The following is a 26,115-nucleotide window of genomic DNA, read 5'->3' as shown; positions in this document are numbered from 1 at the left end:
ATTTTAGAAATTAGAAAGTATCAGGTTCAATATTTGTGAATTTACTTTTTGGACATTGTAATCAATAGGAAAAACTGGCTCTTGCCTTCTATATGGGGCTTTTTTCTTTTTCTTTTAATCCAAGCTACTGTATCTTGTGTGATAAGACTTTTGTGTAACTAAACTAAAATTTGAAGGAACAGCACAATATTAAATACGTCGTGCACAGTTTGCACTTTATAAAGGCTCCAAAGGTCACAATGTAACACCACTGTTATGGGATTATGATTCATCTTCTTCTGTTACAGTCTTTACAAAACTTTGGAAACATGTTATATTTCATCACCACAGAAACATGCCAGAACAATCCAGAACTCTGTACGAGCTGTTTTATTTGAAACCAAAAACCGAAAATTTGTTACCAAAAGGTTTTTAGTCTTGGATTGAGCTTACAGGCGACAATTGAATGGCTTGATTTATGTCTAAGGAATCCCACAGAAACAGGACACTTTGGTTTCCATTGGCCTCAGCACATTTTTGCAGTCTTGCTTCAGAAGCTGCCATCAGCAATGACATGGACGTAACTTAAAGCTTGTTTTCCAAAACCGAAGATGGGGAATTATTTTGTTTATAATTATAAATTGTAAATAACACACGCGTCACCCATGTCAAAATGTTTATATTGCTCAACTGTAAATAGCACAATGTCACCCATGTCAAAATGGGGGATTTACTTGTTTACATGGAGATGAATAGAAATGGTTAGCTCTAGAGTCTATGGTTATGAATAATAGGTTATGAAGCAGTTACAGATCAGTAGAACTTACAATTAATAATGTTCTGTTTGTTTTGAAGTAACTCGGTGAATTTATTACTATGAATTGTTTCATTTTATATTTTCACTGAAATTCTCGTGTCCTTCCTATAGCCTATGTATGACACCATTAAACTAACCTTGAGGTACACATGCCTGATAAATATGTACTACACTGATAATTTTACATATGTCAAAGAGTAATGATAAGAAATGATAAACTTCAAAGAAGAAACAACCCAAACAACTATGCATCCAGTAAACAAAAGAAGTCCACCGACACAGTATTTTGTTAAATGTTTATTATATATAAATGAAATGTACAGCTTAACATTCATAAAACATCAATAATTTAATGATAAAAAAGACACGACAAACACAAATATCGGAGTCACACACAGTAGAACCACAATGAAAGTCAAAGGACACGTGGACTAACGAATGTGTCTCGGTTAATCCAGAGACATGCAAGAATTCAGTCTTCACAAGTACCGGGGCGGTCCTTACACGGACAGTGTAAGATACAAGAGGTGGGTTTGTGCTTGAATACTGAAGGAAGAGGAACAAAAGCCCCTGTGTGCCCATTATGCTCCTTCAGTGAGCCACTAGAACATTAAGTTTATACTCTGCTGTGCAGATTCAAGGCGTTTGACTGCAGTCACCTCTGAGCACATCGGACAGTGTGGTCTGCTGTTTACACAGAGCTACAGAAATACACTTTACTAGTCATTCAATCTGGCAGAAGAGAGGCCACTAGTTGTACAAAACAAAATAACACTGGTTCAAGTTTTCAGTGCATGCTCTAGGCAACTGGAAAGCAGGCTCAACTTGAGTGAATAATATTCCCACACACAAGTCCTGTTCTGACAGCTGTACAGTGAAAGCGGGAAGTACAGCTGCCCCTGTCCCATGACCAAGCACACGTCAGGGGCATCGATTTGTTACAGGTTAACTTTGGTCGGCTGACATGAGCGGCTCTTCAGACACCCACGACAGAGCAAGACCTCTACAAACACGAGTAACAAGGCCACAGAGTGTGGCTCCTGACAAACAGCAGCCAAGTGTGCGGGGAAAACAACAAAGAAAGTGAAAATAGTGTCACTGTGAAAGCCCCATTACTCACCCCCAGACGCACAACCCAAAGGCACACCACGAGCAGCAAACTATTCACAAGTGTAGATAAAAACAGTCACGGGCATATGGGAGGTTCATTTGTGAGTAAACCCACATGGAAGGCAAAGGAAATTCACTTTCAAGTCTGACAGCACTTTCACATTTCATCACATGACTTCCATGTGCATGACAATGGCTAGCTAACATGCTAAATATGTTCTTCAACTTGTTCCATTTTTGTTTGGTGACCTTAAGCACAGTCAAAACTGTATTGGTGTGAGTCAAAACAACCCTCTAACATTCTGAGAAATAAGAGCAAGGTTTTCACTACAGTCAATAGCCCTTTCCGTTTCTTCAGGAACAAATGATTGGCTCAGTTTTTTAAGACTAAGGTGGACTTTGAACTGTCCTTATTTGATGCGATTGTGCAATAGCAGTGACATAAACCCTTAACAAACCACAGTCCTTCATTAGATTTTTTTTTTTTTTTTTTTTTTTTTTTACAAATCTCACCAATATGATGAATAATAATAAGGACTGTCATTTCTACAATTGTGCACAAAATATGGGTGCTAAGTATGAATATGTTAAAAATATAGATGTGTTTCTCAAACTATAAAAAAATACATAAATAGAAAATATCAGACTTGAAAGAAAAGTGTTGCTAGTTTTAAAATTTGAAATGTCAAAAACAGAAACATTCACTGAAATATTTGATTATCTGGCTGTGCAGTCTTACCATTCGACCCAAAAGTGCAATAAAATGTTTGATTCTTCTTAATATCAAAATAAATGTCACATATTTTTGAAAATGTGTAGACTTAATTTGTGTCCTTGTGTCATGTGTCCGTATTGTCCTCCTTTGAATATTCCTCTACTAGTTTCTCATAGGAATGGCTGTGCTCAGAACAGTCACTAGTAAAGACAGATTCATCCGACTCTGATCCTTGCTCTTCTTTTGAATTAGTTTCAATATTTTCATCACATGTCGTTATAGACAGTTTTGCTTTTGAATCATTATCCTCTTCTTCCTCCTCCAAATTACTGCCTAAAAAGTTCTCTTCATCAATAAAAGTTATATTAGCATTCTGGATCGTGAGTGCGTGGTATTCCTTGTTGTCCCATGTTCTTTTAGCGGAATCGCCCAGTACACCATGTTCTATATCTGCATCTTTATCAAGCTGGTTTTCAAATATCGGGTCAGGGCTCCCTTCACCCTCCACATGGTCTTCAGTTAGCAGTAATCCGCTATCTGAACCCAAGAGGTAGTTCTTTGATTTTGAGAAGGCCACAGTCACACGGTCACTAAAACTATAGCGCCTCTTTTGACGTGGAGACCTGTCTAGACTTAAAATTGTGTGACCATTAAATACTGGGGCATCATTGCAACTCTGGGACCGGCCCATGTCTTTTGATTTGGCTCTGTTGATAGCATTGATAGCTGAACCGTTAGGCCGACTGTCATTCTTATTGCCAATCTGCTTGATCAAGTCATTATAGCCTTCCTGCTTTTTGGACAGGAAGCCAAATATATTGACATCATTTGGAGTGGGTGGCAGTCTGAGAGAGGCTTTATGTGATTGTTTATAATGCTGTAGTTCATCCAGGGATAATTTTCGGAGTTTGCGGCGTTTCTTCAAAGCCTTGTGAGCTTCTATCACCATACGCACTTTCCAGTTGAAGAAGAGAGAGAGCCAGGCCAGGCCAAGGTAAATCCACACTTCCACAAAGTAGCGGTACAGAGTTGGGTATTCCTTGTTGGGTTCCACTCCTGTAGAGATAAGAAAATTCTGTTATTTGAAGTCTATACAAATAAACACATAATAGGGAATTATTCTAGACTCAGATTTTTCTAATGCTAACCCAGAAATGTCCTGATTGAGACACAAATCATACATTATACATCACATTTTCTTTAGTAAATTTTTGTTTAGCATTAGTTATGTCTAAAGGTCTAGACATTGTTCTCATTTGCCTATCATTTTAATGCCTTGTAATTAGGGATGGGCATTCGACGAAATTTTCTTAATTGATCGTCAGAAGAAGTAACGATCGATTATCGATTAATCATTAATGTTTTTATATTAAAATGATCATCATTATTATTACTATCTACACAACTAATCTGCATAAATAAATTCAACTTTACGACATATAAACTGTAACGACTCTAGAGCCACATCAATCCGTTTTAGATTATATTGTGTTTAATTCAGTTTCGTCATCGACATTGCGCGACTCTCACCTGGCAAAGCTTTTTCCCACTGGACACCGAAACATATGTGCTGCTTTATACACTGTGCACATGGACTCACACTTGTCCCGAACGGAAAGCGTGGAATTTCTTGTACAAGTCATCGTTGCACATCGTTCGCATTTGCACTTCAGTAAGTTGCAGACTGACCGACTGTTTGTGTCTCGCTCCTTCTGATGCAGAGAGCTACATGTACGGACTCATGTTTGGGCACGCTACGCTACGCAGATTCGGTTTGTCGAGTAAAATGAACGTAATCGATGAAATTCTTAATGATCAATTATCGATTAATCGACTAATCATGCCCATCCCTACTTGTAATAGATTTTTGCTAGTTTACAATTAATAAACAAATTATACTTTGCCTTGACTGCACTCTTGCCCACCCATACCAATAAAATAAAAGTTAAAAATAAAAATAAATAAATAAATAGAAGTTCAGTTTTGTCATTCTGATTTGCAAATTTGTCATAAATACCATAATAAACAGTTCAAAAAAGAAAAAAAAAAAAGTGTTCTGCTTCCATTTTTCCCCCAGAATGTTTTGATTTTTGTTCTCATAGCAGTAGATAAAGTCCTGTTGTCAACGTTCATCAAAGTGTAAACTTACCTGCCACCAAGTCTCCAAATCCGATTGTGGTTAAAGTGACAAACGAGAAGTAGAGGCCTTCAATGTAGGTCCAGCCCTCCTGGGACATGAACACAAAAGGTGGGAGCACCAAATGCACCAGCACACCCCAGAGGAGGAAGATCGCCGTGCAGGTAAACTGAGCCTTCCTCTGCAGCACAAGAAGAAAGCAAAAAACAAAAAGGGTCTTAGATAAAAGGTCATGGGATAACAGGGGTGCAACAGGAGTCAAAAGCTTAAAGACATACCAGTGAGAAGCCCTTCTTAGTGAGGTACTGGCCGAGGTGTTTAGCTCTGCCTCCGAAGAACTTTCCCAGCTCACTGATCCAGGTGAGGCACAAAGGAACACCAAAGAGACCGTAGAAGATACAGAAGACACGACCAGAGGAGGTTTTAGGGGCAATGTTCCCATACCCTGAGAGAAGAGGCGATAGAATATGTTTAAAGAGTAAAAATTTGACTTACCTAAAAGTAAAAAAAAAGCTATTCAAAATGTTTTTTCGCAACACATTATAAGTACATTTTCAATATTTTTTAGAAACAATTATTTGCACCAAGCATGAACAAAATCCTAAATTGTCTATTAGGCTATTCAATTCTAGCAAGTCATTTAAGATTGAAAATGGTTTAAGGTTTTATTTATCATGACTGAAAATAGAGATTCTCTCCAAATTAAGTAATTTAAATTCATCCACAGCCCTTGTTTCACAACAAACCTATAAAAGAGCAGCGTAGTCACGTTTTCAGCAGTTATCTCTTTGCCCTGAAGTGTTCAAATAAAGCTTTTTGGGTATTTTAGGCAGATCACTTAAAACAAAATAAACAAAAGAATTGGCCTGTGCTGGATTTTTTTTGAAAAAGGCCGATAACCGATATGCTAAAAAGTCCAATTGAAATATACTCGGTCCAATATATGCATTATTAAATTTTATGTTTGACACAATTTTATATACATTTTATACACTGTCCCATTACTGTTATGCTTACCAATAGTAGTGATAACAGTGGCTGCGAAAATGACAGCATTTGGCCAGTTCCAGTTGTTGAAGGTCTTGTTGCCAGTAATAGTCACTCCTTGGCCTGCAGCATCTGATACTACCTGTGTAAAAAAAAAAAAATACAGATAAAAAGGGAAGACTATGAAATAACTTTTAAAAAATTATTGTAATCAAGCGCAAACTCCATCTTTGAAAAAGGAAGACAGGAAGTATGTGCCATTTCTCTCACCACATCCTTCCTGTGATAAACTGATGCTATCACCAGTACTACACAGTGCACCCAAGAGATCAGCTCTGACCTATGGGGCTCAGGGTTTTAACTACTGCTTACGGCATGTGTGGAAGAGGAAACAGCACATTGCACCTAAACAGCCATTTCAGAATCGTGATGACGTAGGACTTCTAAAGGAGCAGGTACAACTTATCATTGAAACTAATCCAGTGCTTATGTCCATTATACATCAGCTGCTAAGCAAAAGTTTCAGTTGGGATCAAAAGAACAAATAAGTAGTTTTGGTTGATTCTTTTTGATGTGTAATTAAGTAAATGAAAAGCCTTTACCCCTGAACCAGTTAATTACAGTACAGGTTGGCACTACATCTTTGCAGTTGCAAGACAGGACCAGTCTTTGAAGAGGCTTCCAATCTCCAGGTTCTACAGACATTGTTGCATCTTTTTCTATCTCCTTAAAACTAACTTTTGCGCAATACCTTTTGAACACCTTAGTAAGATAACTTCATTGCCAATGCAACAAATGATTGATTCAACGAAATTACATTTGCCCCATTCTAAGATAGTGGCAAACAATGTCAAGTATTTAAGCACAATTTTAAGCCTCAAGAAAATATAATCTTCGTGGAGATATGCAGAGGTTTGCAAGATGTGCGTAATCCCCAAAGTGGCAGAATATTGTTGGTTGTTTAATAATGACAGGTTTGGGACTGCACAGCTCTGTAATTAGCAGCAGAGAGGGGGCAGTCTTTTGTCTCCTAAAAACAACACTGCTGCTCCTCTGGACTTTAGGGAGACATCACCAGTGACAGATGAGAAAAACATAATTCCACAAAGAGACAGGCTTTGCAGTGGAAGTAAGGAGTAAACCGACAGTGTATAAGGAGTAGTGTGTGAGGAGGGCTGGGTTCTGGGTCGATTTAATCTTTCAGATAAATATGAAAGGAGTGGATTGCATCATTACAAAATCAGATGGATGTAAAAACACCGAGCAACAATGACTTGTACAATTTACAACTTTAGAAAGTTTTCTGCCAACCGCTCTAGTAGTAGTAGTTTTTAGTTTAACAACACTAACTAGAGGTCCAACATTTGAAAGTCCTTTATTACACAAAATTGAGTCTTGTGAGCTTTAAGCAATGGTATAATGTTGTTATCTCCTTAAAAACATACCTCAAGTTGTGTTTTGTTTCATTCACACATGTAATCCTTTATTATTAGTGTGTCTACATCTCCAAAGATCAAAATGCTCTGTTTCACCTTGTGATGTCACATAGTTGTAGTTTTCGAGTTAACAGCCATCTTTTACTTTTAGTTCAGAAGAGATTGGCCTTTCCAGGAATTCCATCTGAAATGATTCAGAAGATTCTAATGAAGGAGTACAGAGTTTAAAAAACACAGTGGAGCGCTTCCTGTATTACCACAGGAGTGTTTCTGTTTGAGAGAAGAACCCAGTCTAAATATGCAGGGCTTGTGTGTTAAACAAAACACATGAAACAAAACATAACTTCAAGTATGTTTGTGATGAGGAAACAACATTATAACATAGATATGAAAATAGTGTTTAAATAGTGCCTTTTAAGTGTTGCTTGAAATAAATAATATAGCTATAACATAATAATCAATCACTTTCCTATACTAACTATAATGAGTAAAACTCTAAAGAGTAAAAGTCTACTATAATGATCTAATGATAAGATAAACATTCATGGCACAAAAGAAAACTAGCACTGCCCTTTTAACACACATTACCAATCTCTAGGTCATGTGGTGTTTTGATACATTTTGTTTCATATCCAAACAGACACTGATGCTCTGACATTTCTGTCTCAAGAATTCAAAGTTTAGCTAATCTCTCTGATGATTTATAGTCTTCAAGTATCTGCAACTATGTAACTCAATCAGCATGACTTGCACATGTCAATCTGTTATGCAAAACACACAAAAACGCTTGAGTTTGAACACTAAACTGCTGAAAGACAAAAACTGCTATGGGGGCAGAGAGCAGCCATCACGGAAATACCAGCTAGACCTTACGCTGCTGTTTAAGAGGGAAGAGGTGAATGACCTTAATATTACCCAAGGAAAATGTATACGGTTTTGATAAATACAATTATCTTATAAATGTCCTGACAAAATGTTAACACACCCAGTGTGCATTAGGCAAATGCGCACTTTAAAAAGAACCACATTAACTTTACTGTATACAGATTTTCTGTAGAGATGCTCATTATTCTATTAAGTAATTTCTGTCATATTGAAGATGAAAAAAGTGTTTTTTTAACAATAATTTCTTAGCCTGATTTATCATCCGGTTTTCAGCTTTCCAAAAATATTGTAAAATATAATGTCATCTATAAAATATTGTGACACTAATATTCCCAATATTGCTACATCCAAGTTGCTGACACCAAGGACAAAGAGCGGTCCTTTGGCTAGTAAATATCCTACAAGGTTGCTCAAAGGTCAGAGATCATCCTGGGGTCAACTCATACCCATCACAGGTCGCAGATGAGCCTGAGAACAAGAGGTGAAAACTAGCCACAGGAAGCAGAGATAAAAGAGACTTTGTGTGTAAGGTTGAGTAGCTCCAGAGGAAGTGGCAAAACTAGCTGAACAATCTGTGGGACTCCAACACCACTGACCGCCAGTGGAGTCTGGTGTGGTCTGTGTGCTGAACAACCAAAAATATATAAAAACATGATCACGTTACCTTTACATCTGTATTTTTGCACGTGTTATTAACCAACATAGTCAATAGTCAATATTATATTATCATAATTATTAGAATGTATTGGGAGTAGAGCTGTACAATTAATACAAATTTAATTAAGATACAATTGTTTCAAACTGTCAGTCATCAACTTGGGTCTTTTTACTCTGTCAGAAAAAGTATTTGAGCAGAGTTCAGACTTTGGAGGAAAGATTTTCACTATTTTTTTTGTTTTGTTTTAAATGGCACTGATTCAAAGTCTGCCTTATTAGTAAGTTCATGGAATGCATCAACTATTTAGATGTTTTCCCATATTGGCGCAGAGCTAATTGGACGTTTAACAAGTCCGGGTTTTAATTCTCTTAACAATAACTCTCTAGAATTCTTTCAGCGGTCATTTAAAGGATCATAAAAGATGCTGACTCCCATGTTTGTACTCACAACATTGGCATTCTGCTGGCAGCTCAGGGTCCTAATATTGAAACTAAGACTGTATCACGTATGGTAAATATAATGCAGAGTAAGCACTTGCGCCCATTTTGATAACTACAGCAAAATTTAAAATAAAAAACACTGTGACGAGACTGGTCCTTATCAGACCAGCTGCCACAGACCACTTGTGTTCCTATTGGGTTTTTTTTCCACCTCAAATGGTCAAACACAACATTGTTAGAATTGCACTCACTGTTAACTGCAGGGTAAACATGGCCCGTCTAGCCATTTTTGTGTCAGATTAGCTTTGTAACAGCTTGCTTCTGGAGCTGGGAAACATTTGACACAAGACAATTCCAAAGAAACAAAAACGGATGCCAAAGTTTTATGAATAATTTATAGTACTTTTATCTGACTTATGTTTTTGGTTACTCTTCCTACTATCAGTAAGTCTAATATTAATATTATCAATATGTCAATATTAAATGATTTGAATATTTGTGTTTCTTCCACTGCTTCTTTTGATTTTATGTTTTTTAATTTTTTTGTGGTTTATCTTACTAATACCAGATTTTATGCATAAATACATACATAAATCAAATCTTACATCCAGATATTCTTGAGTAGGAGTTCCCCAAATACTGTTTACATTCTTTCTTGAGTCATTCTTAAACCAATGAGTTTTACTTCTACTTGAATAATTACTTTTAAAACACTACTCTTACTTACGTACAATTTTTGGCCACTTCATACACTTCTGAACATCATACTTTCCTTTGAAGGTTTTACATTTTCGTCAAAAGTGCTACAATAATCTTTTAATTTCAGTGATGTCCAGTATTGTAATGCCATGTAATGAAGATTGACTGGAAAGTGGCCATTGTGAATCCATCAAAGACAAGTCTGTTTGGATAATTCATTACTTTCACCTCTAAACTCCTGACGTCAAGACCAATCACCTTCTAGCGCTTTGAGCTATTTATTTACATTCAGAATAAAGACTGGATTTCATTGGACCAGCTCTTGGAGCACATGACATGTCGGCTACTGAAATAAACAGTGAGTTGCTTCATTCATTCTGACCTGACCACAGGCTATGGTAAACCTCAAGCATGTGATTCCACTGTATTGATGAATGCATTGAAAGTGTCTGCAAAACTCGACCAATAAAAAGTTGTATTACAGTCATGTGCAGCCAGGATTCTTGGGGAAAGTCATTAGTCATACAAAAAGTCAAAGCTGATTATCTTTCCAGTGAAGGAATTGGGTTAAGGAGGAGTATTCAAGACAGTGGATTTATTGCAACTGCTGATTAAAAAACAACAAAAAAACATTTGAGTAAAGCCCATGTAGTTAAGGCTGAACTGTTCTGGACATAATATCTAGTTGTGCAAAACATCCATCCTGACAAGTATTGCTTCTAGAATTATGCTTTTGACATTCAGTTAATAATGCAAAATAGTGGAGAAAAGAATGATATATTACCTGCAAAAATAACTGCCCAAAACATGTTTGTAGACGTCCTAGCTGCAGTATTTGCAGGCTGTATTCATAATAAATCATAAGACATACATTTTGTAACAATTCCAGCCTTTGTATAAACAAGATTCTACTTCCAAAAAGGCATTATGCAAATAGTAACACTTTTTAAGAACTATAATAGACCATAGATAAAAACAAATTTTAACTATTTTTTCTCCTCAGTGATTTTTGTCATTTTTTACTTTCAAAAACAAATTAAAATTGTCTGTGTTGATTTCATGAACTGAAGTTAGCATTTGTAATTACTTTGGCCGATCCAGCCCTGTTGTATTGTCACAGAACACCACTAGATGCCATCTATGTTACTTATGTAACGTTACTTTACAGCTGTCTGACAGCCAGCTGAAGAAGACCAGAAAGCCCAGGTGAGCCTGAACAAAGTGACGGGAGGGTGATTTCATCTATTGGTGAAGAGATGGTAGCTTTAAGGAAGTGCCATTCAACAAAAAGATTCTTCATCCAAAGTCTTAACTCTGCTCCAAACCACATGCTTTTACTGACAGAGGACTGGCTGTACACTTCTCATTTAAAAAGCCCCAAGCTAAGACGATTACAAACCTTGAGCTCGATTAAAAACTGATTAATTTATCAGCCTTGAAATATTGTTCACATTTTATTTAAATTGTTTAGAAATCAACATAACTTTACCAGAATATTCATATTGTCATGTTGTGTGATAGTCAACATACAGCAGCACAAACAGTTTACATTTGCCACAGATAAGTGAACACTTCAACAGCCTCACAAGAGCCGACACTGATGGGCCATAAAATCCAATCTGCAAACTGTGACCACTTCAAGGACTGCACGGTTAATAGCAAACTCTCTGTTATTGAGACACACAAGACTAACTTTAACAAGACTGTCGCCTTCACTTGTAAAGGCTGCTTATATGTTTTTAATTGCTAACAAACCAAGCTGAGTTTCCATTGTGGAAATCTACTGACTTTGAAGCTGATAAACGTTGATACATTTGAGCGTCTCGCGTGAGTAGGTGCCTTTGGTGAGCGGGTGGTTCAAATGAAAACAGTGGAAAATTAAATACACAGAGTAAAAATGTAAACTGAACTTTCTGAATAGTAAAACATGTGGTTTAAAATTATGGTTCACAAAATGTGGGAAGACAACCACTTTAGTAAACAGGCTTTTTACAATGGTAACCAATTGCCTATACAGTTATGATTTTGTTTAATTAGGTGATGGTTTGACTTCCCATTTATACTGCAGGGCTGTTACAGAAAGGTTGGTAACACTATAAACCTGGCCAAACTTATAAAAAAATGCTTATTTTGGACAGTCACTGTGGGAACTTATGCAACAGCAGAGCCTGCTCTGGAAAAGTACGGAGTGAGCTTTAAAGAATAGGCTAAGTTTACGGTGAGCTACACACTGGACAATAAGGCTGGTTTTACTGGGCAACATATGAGGATTAGCCTCCTGTTTGGGGATGGGGATTAAATATAATCTGGCATTTTCCTTGGCTTAGACTTGGTTTAGCTCAACATTTGACAGTCAATCCTCAATTATTTCTGCTTTAACACAGGTTTACTAGTTCAGCTTCATCCAGCTTTTGTTATTCAGTCTTATTAGTATTAACTGGTAACTGGAGGACAGAACTGTTAAAAACAAATGAGTCCTTTGATACATGACACTGCAGAGAAAATGGCTAATTTCCACTCTGCGATGACCCATCCATGAATAACCGAACCAAAATCACTTTTCTTTCAAATCCAACATTCTTTCCAATGCCGAGAGGCCATTTTGGGCCAGTGCTGGGCTCCAACTGTTACTGAGGTGCCATGAATGGGGGAGGTTCATGGACATATTCCCTTTCAGAGACCCCCAAAGACAAAAAAGAGGCAGCAGGCAGCAGCCGAAGTGGGGGATGGGCCATAATAAATCTTCCCCAATACAACTGTTCCTGGGCCCAAAAAGGGGGACAAGTCAGAACATGTTCCAAAGTAATACTAGATCATAACAGTTTTTAATCTATATCTAAAAAACAGTCTATATATGTATAAAAAATAATGTAAATGAAAGATTTTCTTGGTACGCACTTGTCACACGGTCCTATACACACGTCTGTGTATAGAGAAAACTTGGACACCTGCCAAGGCACTTCCTTTCACTTGACATGGTTAAGTAATGGTTATACAGACTTTTAGTTGGGGTTAAATGTTTTGCCCCATAATTAATAGCAACGTTTAATGAAGTAATTACAGCAGGTGATGACCTTAATACACTGTGGAAAACCTAAATAAACATAAACTGGTATAGGCCATGTTGTTTGTTTACATGTTGAGATCATATTGCAGGATAGGATCAACAACTGGAAAGGAGCAAGGTCACAGAGAAGCTCCTTGTGAACAAACAGTGTCAGGGGCCAAACACCTGTGGACTGCACTGTTTACCCACTTTGTATTCATTCAAGGCTGACGGGAAACGATCAAAATCAGCATCTCTACAGCTGGTTAAAGGATTACAAATTTTACAAGACATTAACAGAGGAACACTGTGTCTTTTTGTTTATTGGGAGGAATGACTTCACTCAGAACATCCAAAAATCATAACTTTCTGACTATAAAATATTTGAGAAAGGTTGGTCTGCAAGTTCTGATGGTAACAAAAGCCATTCATTGAACTATTCACTTACGGCAATATTAGCAAACTGTTTGACTAATCATTGTTGGTAGTTTAATGCGAAATCCCATCTTGGTAAAGTGGTGCAGTTAGCCAATTTGCATCAAAGGCATGCCCAAGCAGGTGCAACAACCTTGTGCAAAACAGACGATCCTGCTTATTTTCTTCTGCAAACGCAAGCACTCAATACCATGTAGTAATGATTAAAATTGTTATTCAAGTATGTAACTCCTGTTTGTGCTTGCTTGATATGATAGTTATCTTTTCAACTGTGCTCTTTGACCAGTAATATGATTTTTACTTTACAGTTGCTTTATCAGATGTTCCAAATGATGAGCCATTAAAGGTTTTGTGAATTACTGTGCACAAATTCAACTCAAGTGACTTATAGATTATTATTTATGTGCTTCAATCAAATGTATTCGAACAGTGTAATTTAAATGTGTGAAGTTGATGCTCCATACCTCTAAAATTCTGTTCAAATCATCTTTCGTCAGACAGGGGTAGTCCTTGAGAATTTTATCCTTTTGGGCATTGTACTGTCTTGCAGCCAGCTTCCAATTAGGCTCTTCCAGAACTTGAAAAATCGCTGCCCCAATGGACAGGTAAAAAATAATAGCAGAAGTCAACAGGGGGCCTTTATCTACCATACTTCTGTAAAAGTGACAACAATGTCGACAGCGCGGGCCGGGGGAAGAGAAGACACAGAAAAGGGGGGTAGATAGCGACAATGGCCCAACAGACAGTTTTTACGCTGGAGGCATTTTCACGCTGCTTCACCAAAGTCACCAAAAGTTTCTTCTTCCGCGCCGTGGCTCTGGAAAGTGGGAGAAAAGTTTTGCCGCGGACACCATTGGGCGCGATACATAACCAGCTAAACTTGAGCATTAACCGTGAGTCGAGGAGCCGTTGTTAGTCTTTCTGTCTGTCTGTCTATCACCGCCTCCACGTGCGCAGCGGGAGGAGGACGCACTGGCAGCTGCTAAAGTAGTGCGCTCAGAGAGCGCGCACAAGATCCGCCCAGAAAAGAGAAAAAAAACTTCCCAGAGGCAGTAGCCTAGATGGGGCTCACCACCCTGGGCTCCTGTGTGTCCACCTTATCTACAGGTGTACGGCTACTGAAGCTGCGGTCTCCAGGTATGCGGAGGGACTGTAAAGGAACAAAGCTGAATGCTCCAGGACTTTATATTGTTGTTTAATCTGATAAATGTTTAAGCCAAATGTGAATCACGTGGTTTAGTGGCTAAAGCATAACTGCTGTAGCCTCTTGATCTATAACCCCACAGCCAATAAAACCACTGCATTTCATGACTGTAATTAGGCCATAGATCTTTGGTCTTCTTTTAAGTGGGTTATAATTCAGATTAGAATTTGTACATTTCTAAAACTTCATTCCAAAGTTAAAATACAATAATTGAAGTTATTTAATGAATTATTAATGATTACATTATGAATTTTTACATTTATAATTGTATAATTGGATTTGGGCACTAATGCATTAGATTTTATGATTATTATTAAGTAATCCCTAACCACTATTTGTATGACCTGAACTGTGCTTGTCTGTAGAATATTGATAAAAATATAACATTTTATTATTATAAAGTGTTTGCACAGAGGATTTATCAAGTTTTCTTTGTTTAATCTCTGAGTATCAAAGATGAAAACCAGTGAGTTTCCTATATCCTCATAAATACACCTTACTTTATCTATTTATTTGATAGGGACAATGCAGATGTAATGAACATCTGGATTAAATATGTAAATATGCCTTATTATAGCTACTAAGCACATTTACATCCGTAGTACTGAGGCAGGCAACAATACAACACACAAATAGAAAGTTAGTACACAACACAAGGAAATGTGAAAAAGTTTCTGAGTAGTGGTCAGACTGTCAAAACATTGTGCCTACTATAAATAAAGCAAAAACAAAACAGCAGAAATCTGGGTTTAGAAAAAAAGAAAAAAGCTGCTAGGAGATAGAAGACGCATCAAACCGCCTCTGCCGCCCTCACTGTACTGTGGTCTGTGGATGTGTGGGAATGTTTGGTATGCAAGACGGCAAGGCATTGCATCATGTACTTTTGGCCTTGGGCATTTTTTTCCCACTATCTGTGTGTCTATTTACATGCTTGACCAAAAAATGACAAAGAAAGAAATTTTGATTGTTGGCTAAGTAAATGTTGTAACTTTGATCCACTTTTGGCAGAGCCTTCCTTTCCCAAGTTTATGTCATGTTGTGATAACCTGGTTCTTATGTTGATGGATGGCTTTTGGCTGAACCACTTTTTTGAATCATTGTCAGGGTTTCTAGATCATATAGGAGACAGTGCATAAATCCAGACACTAGTGAGAGCTCCATAGTTTGGCAGAAGATGCAGTCGTGCGTGTGTCAGCATGTCGTCTGAACAACCCAAAAAGGAAAGCAGTTTGGAGACTTCATTTAATGTCAAGTTGCCCTGAGGTGAGTAGATAGGACACATGCAAAAGTACACTCTGTATGATTGGATTGTTCGACATTATAACAGTTTCAACTGGGGGCATCATGATGCAATCTGTATTCCAATAGAAAATATACAAAAGGATCAAAAGTATTCTGATTCCTAGGACATGCATTAACCCTTAGAATGGTCTTAAAGGTTTATTAAATGTATTTTAATTGTATTAGATAACAAAATGCAATTGAATTTTAGGTTTATAACGCCCCTAATATCAAAACATAATATATTAAACTTTATTATCTCATTTAACATTGTTTAAAAGTATCATGTAATATGCATCCCTGTATATGCGTATTACCAAGAAGTCTGTATAATATATTGCAGTATTGATATTTTGAGTACAACCCTTAGGTGTATTGTACTATTAATTTGATTAAACAAAAAGTACAATAATATTTTGGTACTCTATAGATTTTTACAACAGCAAATGCTGTTTATTCACCTTCAAAGGCAAAGAGTAAAAGTTATTTATGACAGGATGAGACAGAGAAATGTATGGTGGTGCAGCAGCACTGTTACAGACTCAGCTGTGTCCTGGTGCAGGCGGTGCTTTTCGTCTGCGGCACACATTAAGACCAGAGCTTACATAACTTCCATACCAGCACTGCATTGGTTCCTCCCCACATCCTAAACATGACCCCATTACAACACAAGACAAATACTACGTCTGTGCTGAAATTACTCCCAGTTAAAAAGTGAAGAAAATGTCCATTAATTATCTTGATTCTTTCATTAACTGATTATTATTGAGTAGGATTCTTGCTGCATAACCAAAAGGCTCTGGGTTTGATTGGTCTATTTAGCCTCTTTTCCACTGGAACAGTTCGCTTGGGGAGTTGTGTGGAGTTTGCATGTTGTATGTGTGGATACATGCAGGTAAACCACCTGACTTCCTCATACAGAGAATACAGAATACAGAGGGGTAGTCTCCAAATAACAACAAAAATATCCCTAATATATGGCTGATTAAAGCTGGAATTTAATTGAAATTGACTAAAACCTGAACTGAACAAGGATTATATGAAATAAGAATTTGCTTAAAATCCTAAAGCCTTTTCACTTAGAGGTCTCAGTTTAAAGAGTCCACATCAGGGTTCACTTTGGGTTCAATTATTTACACCAGAGCTTTACTCTAATATGAAGCTCTGTAAAAATGTATTTTTCATAGACAAGAAACAAGATTACAAGTTACAAGTTCTACACAATATTAGATAATAACAAAAAAAACTTGTATATTAATATATTAATTTATATATATACAAACTAAGGTTAACACAGTTTGACACACTTCAGAGTATAAATAAAAGAGCCCATTTGTTTATGTTTAGTTTTATAGACTTGTTATATTCTGATGTTATATTCTTCCACCAGTTTTACTTGGACAATCACGGAAATGTGCTGTACATAACTAAAGCATTTAAGGAGTATGAGGCTGTCTGTTTTCACATGTCACTGCGATGGAGATTTGACGTCATGATTGTACATAAACTAAAGTTGACAAATGAGCTCTTCTTTCAGTTTATAAAAGGTCACCAGAGCAGATGGCCCGCGATTAGTTCATACTGTAACACTGAAGAGAAATCTGCTGTGGTGGTCTTTACCAGAAAACCCACCGGGATCCAAGGGGACTTCCGGAGGTTTACTTTCAGTTGATTAAACAAACCGGAAAGACAGCATCAGATAAGCCAGGATACAGTAGATGGTTTGTATTGTATCTATGAATGGGAGTAAAGTGGTTAGTATTACACATGAAAGGGTAGCTGTTCAAACCTAGCAAGAGAAGATGTATTGTTGTCAAGTTGTGTAGTTATCTAGTTTTCAAGACACTGGATTCAAATTGCCTTCTTAATTTCCGAAGTGGTACTCAATGAACAATACATTTTTACATTTCCTCTTAAAAAAACATCTCACAAAATTTAACAAGGAAGCTATTGCTTGCTGTTACTGTGGGGATCTCCATCTTCCCTTTCATAACTAAAGGCCTTGTGTTACTTAAGAGCTTGACTGTAAATAGCTCATATTCAAATTAAAGTGTTTAGGTAAAAAGGTTTCAGTGTTCAATGACATTCTGTTTTGCTAATCACAAGAAATACCATTAAAAAGCAACAGTGACTGAATTTGAAAATAAAGCTGTTCTTCTAGTGTTAACCACTAATGTGAAGTATGATTATAAAAATGAAACTGTAATCTCATTTCCTATATTCTATAGTCTATTTTGATAAAATTGACATATCACTATTCTCAAGTTTCCTCTTGAATGCAGCCCTATACTAAAAAAAAAAAGAAAAAAAATTCTCACCCACATCCTTAATAGGGCAACTTCAGTAATGTCCTATGTTTGTGACAGGTGGGTTTACCCAACTGTAATAAAGTGTGAACTTTCAGAAGAAGCAGATTACAATAGTTAGGTCTTCAAGGCAGTACTGAGAGGTAAACAGCTATATTTTACCTTTAGTTCTGTAGCAATTGACAAATCCAGGGCTGAAATCATCGAAATTATTCTAGTGAAGGTGAGTGTTTTCTGTTTGAGAGAAATACTCTGTAAATATTGTTTTACACACGTCCAGGTATGTTTTTGATGAAGAAACAACATTATCATCAGAAAACAAAAAAATGTGTGTCCATTAACATCACAAAATTAATGAATAAATCAGGTCAAGTCCATACTGCAGATGACTTGAAGACATTTGCAGATCTGCTGTTATAAAACTTATTTTTCACAGTAATCTGGATTCACACCAAAATGACTCATTTACTCCTTGACTTGTTACTTTTTCCCCCAATAATACATAAAAGCATACCACAATCCATGACTAACTAATCATACAACACATTGTACCAATTTATTATTTTCTAGGCAAAGAAAGTTTAAAAAATGAAAACAGGTTTAAATGTGCATTGTGTAACTTTTCTGGTGGAGGGTTCATCAAATGCTTTTCTTCATGGAGATGTCATTACTTCGTTTGGAATGTTTCACAGTGTGGCATTAAACCTTTCTATCTTCATGGAGACCAAACTACACCAAGTTACAGGTCAGATCTCTAGAAAGGCAACCTTGCTCACAATATTTTTGAGTTATAAAACCACCTGTAATTGAATAAATGTGAGGTAAAGCTGGTTAATGTTATACTGTGGAACATTCCAGGCAGAGAAATTACATCTCCAGTGAAACAAGCAGGTGATGGAGTCCCAGCAAAAAAGTTAAATAGTCCACCTTTAAGTTCTTTCCCTATTATCAATCGATGTAGCTCACTTATAGTACACTTCTGCAATGTTGTTAACGGTGCATTGTGTAACTTATTGTGGCGGGTCCGTCAAATGCTTTTCTCCATAAAAAATATTATTACTTTGTCTGAAATGTTTCACACTATGGTATTAAACCTTTCTATCTTCATGGAAACCAAACCAGACCAAGTTACAGGTCAGATCTGTGGAGAGGAAACCCCGCTATCAATCAGAATACCTGTTTTTCTAGGTATATGCAAAGAAATGACATCTCTATAGAAACAAGCAGGTGATGGACCCTGAACCAGAAGGTACAGAAGTTCCACAATGCAGCTTTATGGTGGTAATTGCCTATGTAATGTAATGTACCTAAACACATGCACTGATTGAAGTCTGTGTTTTCTAGGTCAGTGAAGGGTCAAGTTTGCCCATTGCTCAACAGGTTACTCACGTTCACCTCATTGACTGTTTTTGATCGCCACGTCTGAAGTGAAGCCTGACGACCTATGACCCCAGGTTTGCCCATTCTAACCAATCAGCTCTCACTATAGCCACACACATCTTTTGTCTAGAGTACATATTTCCTGTTTGTGAGGCAATATTTTAGGACATCCTCCTGTAAGGCATATTTTTAGCCTGTGTAGGTGCATACAGTGATGGGAGTTTGTGAAATGACTGGAAAAAAGCTTCCTTGTACCATTGTTTTGACCTTGTGTTGTGATTTTTCCACGCTTCTCATGGGAAGGAAATACGCACAGTCACTTAGCTAATTTGCTCCTGTATTTACTGCTCTCAGAGACGTGTGATATATGTACTGAACATTAGAGTGTTTATATTAGATAACAAATGAAAATAAATATTGTGATTGTGGCTTCTACAATAATTTCAAAGGCAATTTTCACACTCTTTATTTAATAATAATTGTCTTTCGAACAGCCTAACATGCAATAATTTTTTTTTACTTTTTTACCACAATGTAAGCTGAATGTAATGTCTTTGTCTGCTATTGTTAAAGGTCTCCTATTTTGTGATCTACCACTATATTATAATGTGTCCTCATCAAAAAACATACTCTCTTTAACTGGATGTGCTCCGGTGTGTTTTTAAACTCTATACACCGTTACTAGAGTAATTTAGATAATCCCAGCCCTAGAATTGCCAATCTCTACTGAATATAAGGTAAAAAGTAGCTTTGAACTTGAACTGCTTCATAACATCACAAAGTGGAACAGAGCATTTTGAGCTTTGGAGATGTAGACACACAGATAAAAAAGGGTTATGCATGTTTGAATGAGACAAAACACTACTCCGGGCATATTTTTGATGAAGCAACAACATTCTAACATGGCTTAAAAGTCATGTATTTTTGCGTAATATAGGACTTTGCATAATATAGATTTTTCACTTGTCACTTGACTTGTCAAAAGCTCTGACACACCCCCAGTATTGATCTAAAACAAGTCCACTGACTGAAAACTGCACAGCTAATAAATCAAAACGGCAGAAAACTTGTGGGTGGGAGGGTAAATGACATTGTCCTCTTTAAAAGTGATTATAGATTTTAAGATCACCATAGCATATATTTCTTCTTTTCTGATGGTTATTATATTATATTATATTATATTTATACAGGCTTGGGAGTGACTGGCACACTGGGTACATTGGACTGACAAATACTGACATCATGCGGCACAACTGTAAGTCTCCATGAAAGACATTTTACTAAGTTGTTTCTAAGAAATATTTTGAATAGTGAAACCTCTTTGTTTACTATTCAAACTAAAAAAGCAAGTCATATTTCCAGAGAAGACATTTCACATGCACACAAATCAGCTAAAGGTTAATTTAAGATTAGCAAGGAACGCACCCAAATGTTACGATCTTATTTAAATGAATCTGTTTCTCCTAAAAACAATACGAGCTATGAAGAAACAATATAAAGTACTATAAAGATAACACAATGAACAGCTATTGTTTTTGCCAACTTTGTAAACTAGATCTTTCTTCCTCATATCCTGTTTTGTCTTTACGAAAGCTTTTTTTCTCTGAAATATGTTGGATTTCCTATCAATATTAGAGATGCCAAATACAAGACAATCCACCATAAAGGAACAGGAAAATAGTTTAAAAATGGGGTTATTATGTAGTAGAACAGCCAGATACACATGTTTAGGTGAAATTAAGGAACAGTCATTGAATATATTGTTGTTGACTGTCAACTTGTTTTGGGTTCCAAAGGTGGAATGAATCAAAGTCTGTTGCAAATAAATTGTGACTCAGATCAGTTTGTGCGTGCGTGTGTACAAACAGCTTGAAATTGGCCTGATGTGCCAAAGAGGGTAGAAAAAAACAGGAGTTGTGTTGTCACATCATGAAGACTATATTAGCGAGTGAACAGCAGTTGTCAATACTCCTCAAAAAATTGCTTTATTTTCTTTCATCCTGAAGAAGCAAAAGTTAATATTTTTTGTCACATGTTCTTCCCCAAAACACCAATTAAGTTTAAAAACCAAAATCACTGAATTTGCACTTTCTAGTTTCACTTCACTGTTGTTTTGCAGATGTCTAATTGTTTAAATGTGTTTTATTTCTACTTTTTCCATTGAAAAAAATCTGGCATTTCAGGGCTGTAAAAGTAAGATAAACACTGGCATGAAAACATCACACCCAGGTCACAAAAAATCTGATTTGACCTGCAGTGTGAATGTAATCTCAGACCATATACTATAAAAGTGCAAATAATATGTTCCTTATCTACACCTTTATTAGATTTAATGTGCTACTATTACTGAAATAGTTAGTTTGTGAAATTGTTTGGTGGATGTTCTGTAGAGTTGTTTACGTTGCACTGTTCTCTCCTGCAAAGGCATGTCCGTGTCTGCTCTGAGCCCAAAGCCCAAAAGGAAATGTCACTGGAGCCTGGTACTATCACGCTTTGCACTGTACACTATGGGGACTTTAACAGCTTTTCCAGGGATCGACTGCGTGGACATCCTAGAATAAACCTCTATAAGCCATCTGGTTATATGAGAGTCCAAAGAGTATCCACCTTATCTGTAATCTAATTCTTTATTTAATAGCATTATTGCAAGATAGTTGATATAATAAAAACAAATATGAGGTTCAGTGGAGGTTTACTCTTCCTTATTGTAGTTCATCAAGAGTCTAGCATGTGCTTAGCTTCAGTCTGTAGTTAATTCACAGTTTTTACCAGTGACAATAAAACATGTAGTTAAATCTTGTCTAACCAATTAACTTTTATAAATGAGTCAGATGGTTATCTCAGATCGTGGAAGTGAAATGGTCTATGTGCTATATCTGAACGTTTGGTTGTGGAATCACTTCTCTAATCCTGCATTGCGTACTTTGATTGTGTCACTGGGCAAGATACTTACTCCTTCATGGTGGATAGTACTCCTCCTTGAGTAATATATTTTACCATGGCATGCAACAATACTCTAACATGAGTCAAGATTTTGGTTTACCTTTGTACTGTGAGTAAGACTGTGTCAATAGCTTTATGTATTTTATTCATTAAACATTTCTATAACAAATAACACATTTTGAAGTGTGATATAGTGCTGAAGGAAATAACCCAAGAACAGGTTTAAAGGTGCATTGTGTAACTTTTCTGGTGGAGGGTCCATCAAATGTTATTGCTTTCTATCATTATGGAGACCAAGTCAGACCAAGTCACAGGTCAGATCTGTGAAGACTGAGAGGTAACACACTCAGTCAGAATGCCTGTTTTTCTAGGTGTTTTTGACTTATGAAATTACTGTAATTGGATAAATTAAAGTAGAGCTGATTAAAGTCATACTGTGGAACAGAGCAATGACATCTCCAAAGAAACAATCAAGGGACTGATCTTCCACCAGAAAATTTACACAATACACCTTTAATCATAAAACATTTCTAAGTCTAAAATATTGTTAGAAAACAAGACCTAAATAAATAGCAGAATGAAACGAATGCATCAGTTTTATATAGCGCTTTTCTGGACACTCAGAAGGGTTATTTCCTTCAGCAATATATCACACTTCAAAAGTTGTTATAGACACTTATTATCACCTTATTATCATTCACTCCATACCCGGTGGTGGTAAACTACTATTGTAGCCACAGTTGCTCTGGGGCAGACTGACAGAAGCAAGGCTGTCAATCTGACCCATCGGCCCCTCTGACGACCACCACCATCACGCCCTCCCACACCCACACACACACGCACACGCACACGCACACGCACACGCACACGCACACACACACACACACACACACACACAACTTTGATACTAGGCAATGTGGGTGAAGTGGAAGGACACAATGACAGTTTTTATGACTGGTGCCCCACTGTGGCACCTGATTTTCCCAGTGGTTTCCCATCTAAGTAGTGATCAGGCCCAGCCCTGCTTAGCTTCTGAGATCTGACGGGATCAGGCTTTGACAAGCCCCTATGGCCACATCATTTGGCCTTTGAAACATTTGTATTTGTAATGAATTAAAGACATTTCAAACATTTACAGCTCAAAGCTTATTGCCATAAAAATAACCAAATATTTTCCAGTAATGCCAAAAAATGTGCACGTGATAAATACTGAGCCCCAAAATATACAGTTTCATCTTTCATGTTTTGAATGGTAAGTATCTAGAGTCCTATCATGACAGGCCTAGTTCAGGCATTCCTTCAAATATATTAGATTTTAAATTTAGTTTGTTATTGCTCACCTGAAGATACCACATTTTGTGCATGCATGTTTTGTCCTTCTAATAATACACACAGTTACTCCTATAAATGCTTACTTGAGTTATAGTTCCCCCAAAACTTTTAAACTCTTCATCTCTGGTCACTCTCACCTGTTCATAGCGCAGATGTTGGTGTGGTAATTGTTCTGTGGTTATTACGTAAAATCTCCACGTGGCATCAGCTGCCCCTAAGGTCTTTCATTCAGGCCTATGTCCTTTCAAATTACAGTGTTATCCTTTTGATTTGTGTAACTAGGGCATGAATGATAATGACATATTAATGAGGTATATTCTGGACGCAATAAAGCTCTGTTATAAATAACCAATTACAGAGATAGATCATTTATGGAGATATAACATGGTATTTTCCTGGTTGCTATTTATCTGATTAGTAGACGTGTTTCTATTGGACACTTATTATCAAAACTATGAACAGGACCCTCTGGTTTTGTGGAATTTGCTTAGTTATAAGTGTCAATATCCACCACAGATTTCTCCTGGTTCCTACCTTTGTGACACCATGGAGAGGTGAAAGAAGACAAAATATTTTACCTGTTATCTCATAGCAGGGCTGTCCCTGTTTGAGCATACACATTTGAGTAGGTTACCTTCATTTGTGTGTTTAAACTTGAGGTTTTCACTAATCTATGAGTGTGCAATCTACTCTGTACTGTACAGTAGGCAAACACACTTGCTATTTGTCTATAGTATTTGTTAAGAGCAGATAGATAGAAGAGTCAAAAAAAGAGTGTAGAGTCTACATATCCTTCTGTAGTTTTTCTTTGGGCATTTTTCAACTGTTTAAAGACATACGTGACCCACTGGAAATGGTCCAGATATAAGCCACCTCATGCCCAAAGCAGTGTTTTTCCCTCACATCTGCTCTTGTTCTTACTGTGTTTAGTTCTTTGTGAATTAGACTTCAAAGAACAGATATTTTCTGCATGAATAGACTCGGGTCCTGCCAACTTCTCATTGGTTAGACAGTTATTCCAGGCTCAGCCAATTGACAGCAATCCCATTAATTGCTCTGCATTACTTTGGTATTATTCAAGTTTACTGGAGGCAAAACCACCTGATTCTTATAACATTGACTCTTATAACTTTGAGTCTAACTCTGTATGTTTAGCAGGATAATGTAATTGGAAGATATCATATACATATGGATATTAATGGCTTTTGAAATTTCACATGGTATATTCAAGCCTGTGTTAGACATTCACTGGTCAAGAAAATGTAAGCTAAGATAAATATAGTTGGTGCAAGAATGAAAAAAACTAAGGCCATTAAAAGATATTAAATCCATTCTCTTCAAATCAGCTGTTACCCTATGAAAACTACTGTTAGCCTTAATGACGCACTTCAAAACCTTGACTTGGGAAACCTTGGGTCTGATGTAACCTAACAAATAAATGTGAGTCTGTTGGACCTAAATGACCTAACGGTTGTACATACAAACCACTTCATTTATTATCCAATAACTTCAGATGGGGTCTTGTATAGTTTGGAGAAGTTCGTAGTGGCTTGTTACTATGATGGGAGTGCGATCTGGCCAGACTGTTTGTCCAGCAGGTAAATACACTCACTGCTGGCAAACATCCTGCTCATCAGTCACTCCACTTGTTTTGCATAGAAAAACACACACGTACAGTGCAGTGGTCGTGGTCAGAGGTGTGTCTGGTGTCAATGTCCCCTTACGCCCCATTCCCTCTTCCTATTGGACCCCTTGTAAGTGACTCATGCACGTGTCAGTGTTTAGTCTGCCCCCTCAAGCCCACTCTAGTCCAGGTGCACGAAGAGACATTAGTGTTTCTTCAGTAAGTATGCAAGCAAATGAAATGTCGGTAAGTTAATGTCCTTTAGCTCTGGCGCGTGTTGCAGTTGCTGTAGTCAGCTGGGCACATGCCTATCATCTGATTAGTGTAATTGGTGGGATTTTAGTGGAGCAGCTGATACGTTCTGACTGAGTAAACAGCAGAGACAACTCACAGAGGTCAACTGCTTTCTTCAAGTTTACCCCAAATACATTCTCAAAGGATGTATTTAGCCTAGATTAATGTTGAAAAGTGATTTCATAGAGATGATACCATAAACAGGTAAAACTTAGTAGTACTTAACCTATATAGAGTATGTTTAGGGCATGTTCTGGTTGGTTTACACATAGTTTAGCGATGAGGCCCCCAACCCCTCCCCCCGCCCTGTCCGCACGTGCCTAGGACTGCCCCTGGTGATAATTAAGTCCTGGTTTAGGCATTCAACGTCCAATGTTAGGCTTGGTTCAGTCCAATTATAGTCCTGT

At 37.1% G+C, this 26,115-nt stretch overlaps 1 protein-coding gene across 1 annotated transcript; it reads right to left on the bottom strand.

The window, feature by feature from the left end:
- Positions 1–1,080: 1,080 nt before the first annotated feature.
- On the bottom strand, positions 1,081–14,338 carry kcnk5a (potassium channel, subfamily K, member 5a). Its single transcript, XM_020919728.2, has 5 exons — positions 13,809–14,338; positions 5,776–5,887; positions 5,037–5,203; positions 4,771–4,939; positions 1,081–3,677 (listed from the first exon to the last, which is right to left on the bottom strand). The coding sequence occupies exons 1-5, from the start codon at positions 13,992–13,994 to the stop codon at positions 2,746–2,748; spliced, it is 1,566 nt and encodes a 521-aa protein (XP_020775387.1). The 5' UTR covers positions 13,995–14,338; the 3' UTR covers positions 1,081–2,745.
- Positions 14,339–26,115: the final 11,777 nt, after the last annotated feature.

Source organism: Boleophthalmus pectinirostris, unplaced genomic scaffold, assembly GCF_026225935.1.
Source record: "Boleophthalmus pectinirostris isolate CB_2022bp ecotype Guang Dong unplaced genomic scaffold, ASM2622593v1 HiC_scaffold_10, whole genome shotgun sequence".
Lineage (NCBI taxonomy): Eukaryota > Metazoa > Chordata > Actinopteri > Gobiiformes > Gobiidae > Boleophthalmus > Boleophthalmus pectinirostris.
This window is presented reverse-complemented; position numbering and strand designations above follow the sequence as displayed.

Bases quoted from the DNA above. Each gene is read 5' to 3' on its own strand.
- kcnk5a (XM_020919728.2), bottom strand. From the start codon at position 13,994: ATGGTAGATAAAGGCCCCCTGTTGACTTCTGCTATTATTTTTTACCTG. The intron at 4,940-5,036 runs GTATGTCTTTAA...CTTGTGCTGCAG, and splicing joins CTAAGAAGGGCTTCTCACTG to AGGAAGGCTCAGTTTACCTG. The intron at 3,678-4,770 runs GTAAGTTTACAC...TTATCTCTACAG, and splicing joins ATTTGGAGACTTGGTGGCAG to GAGTGGAACCCAACAAGGAA.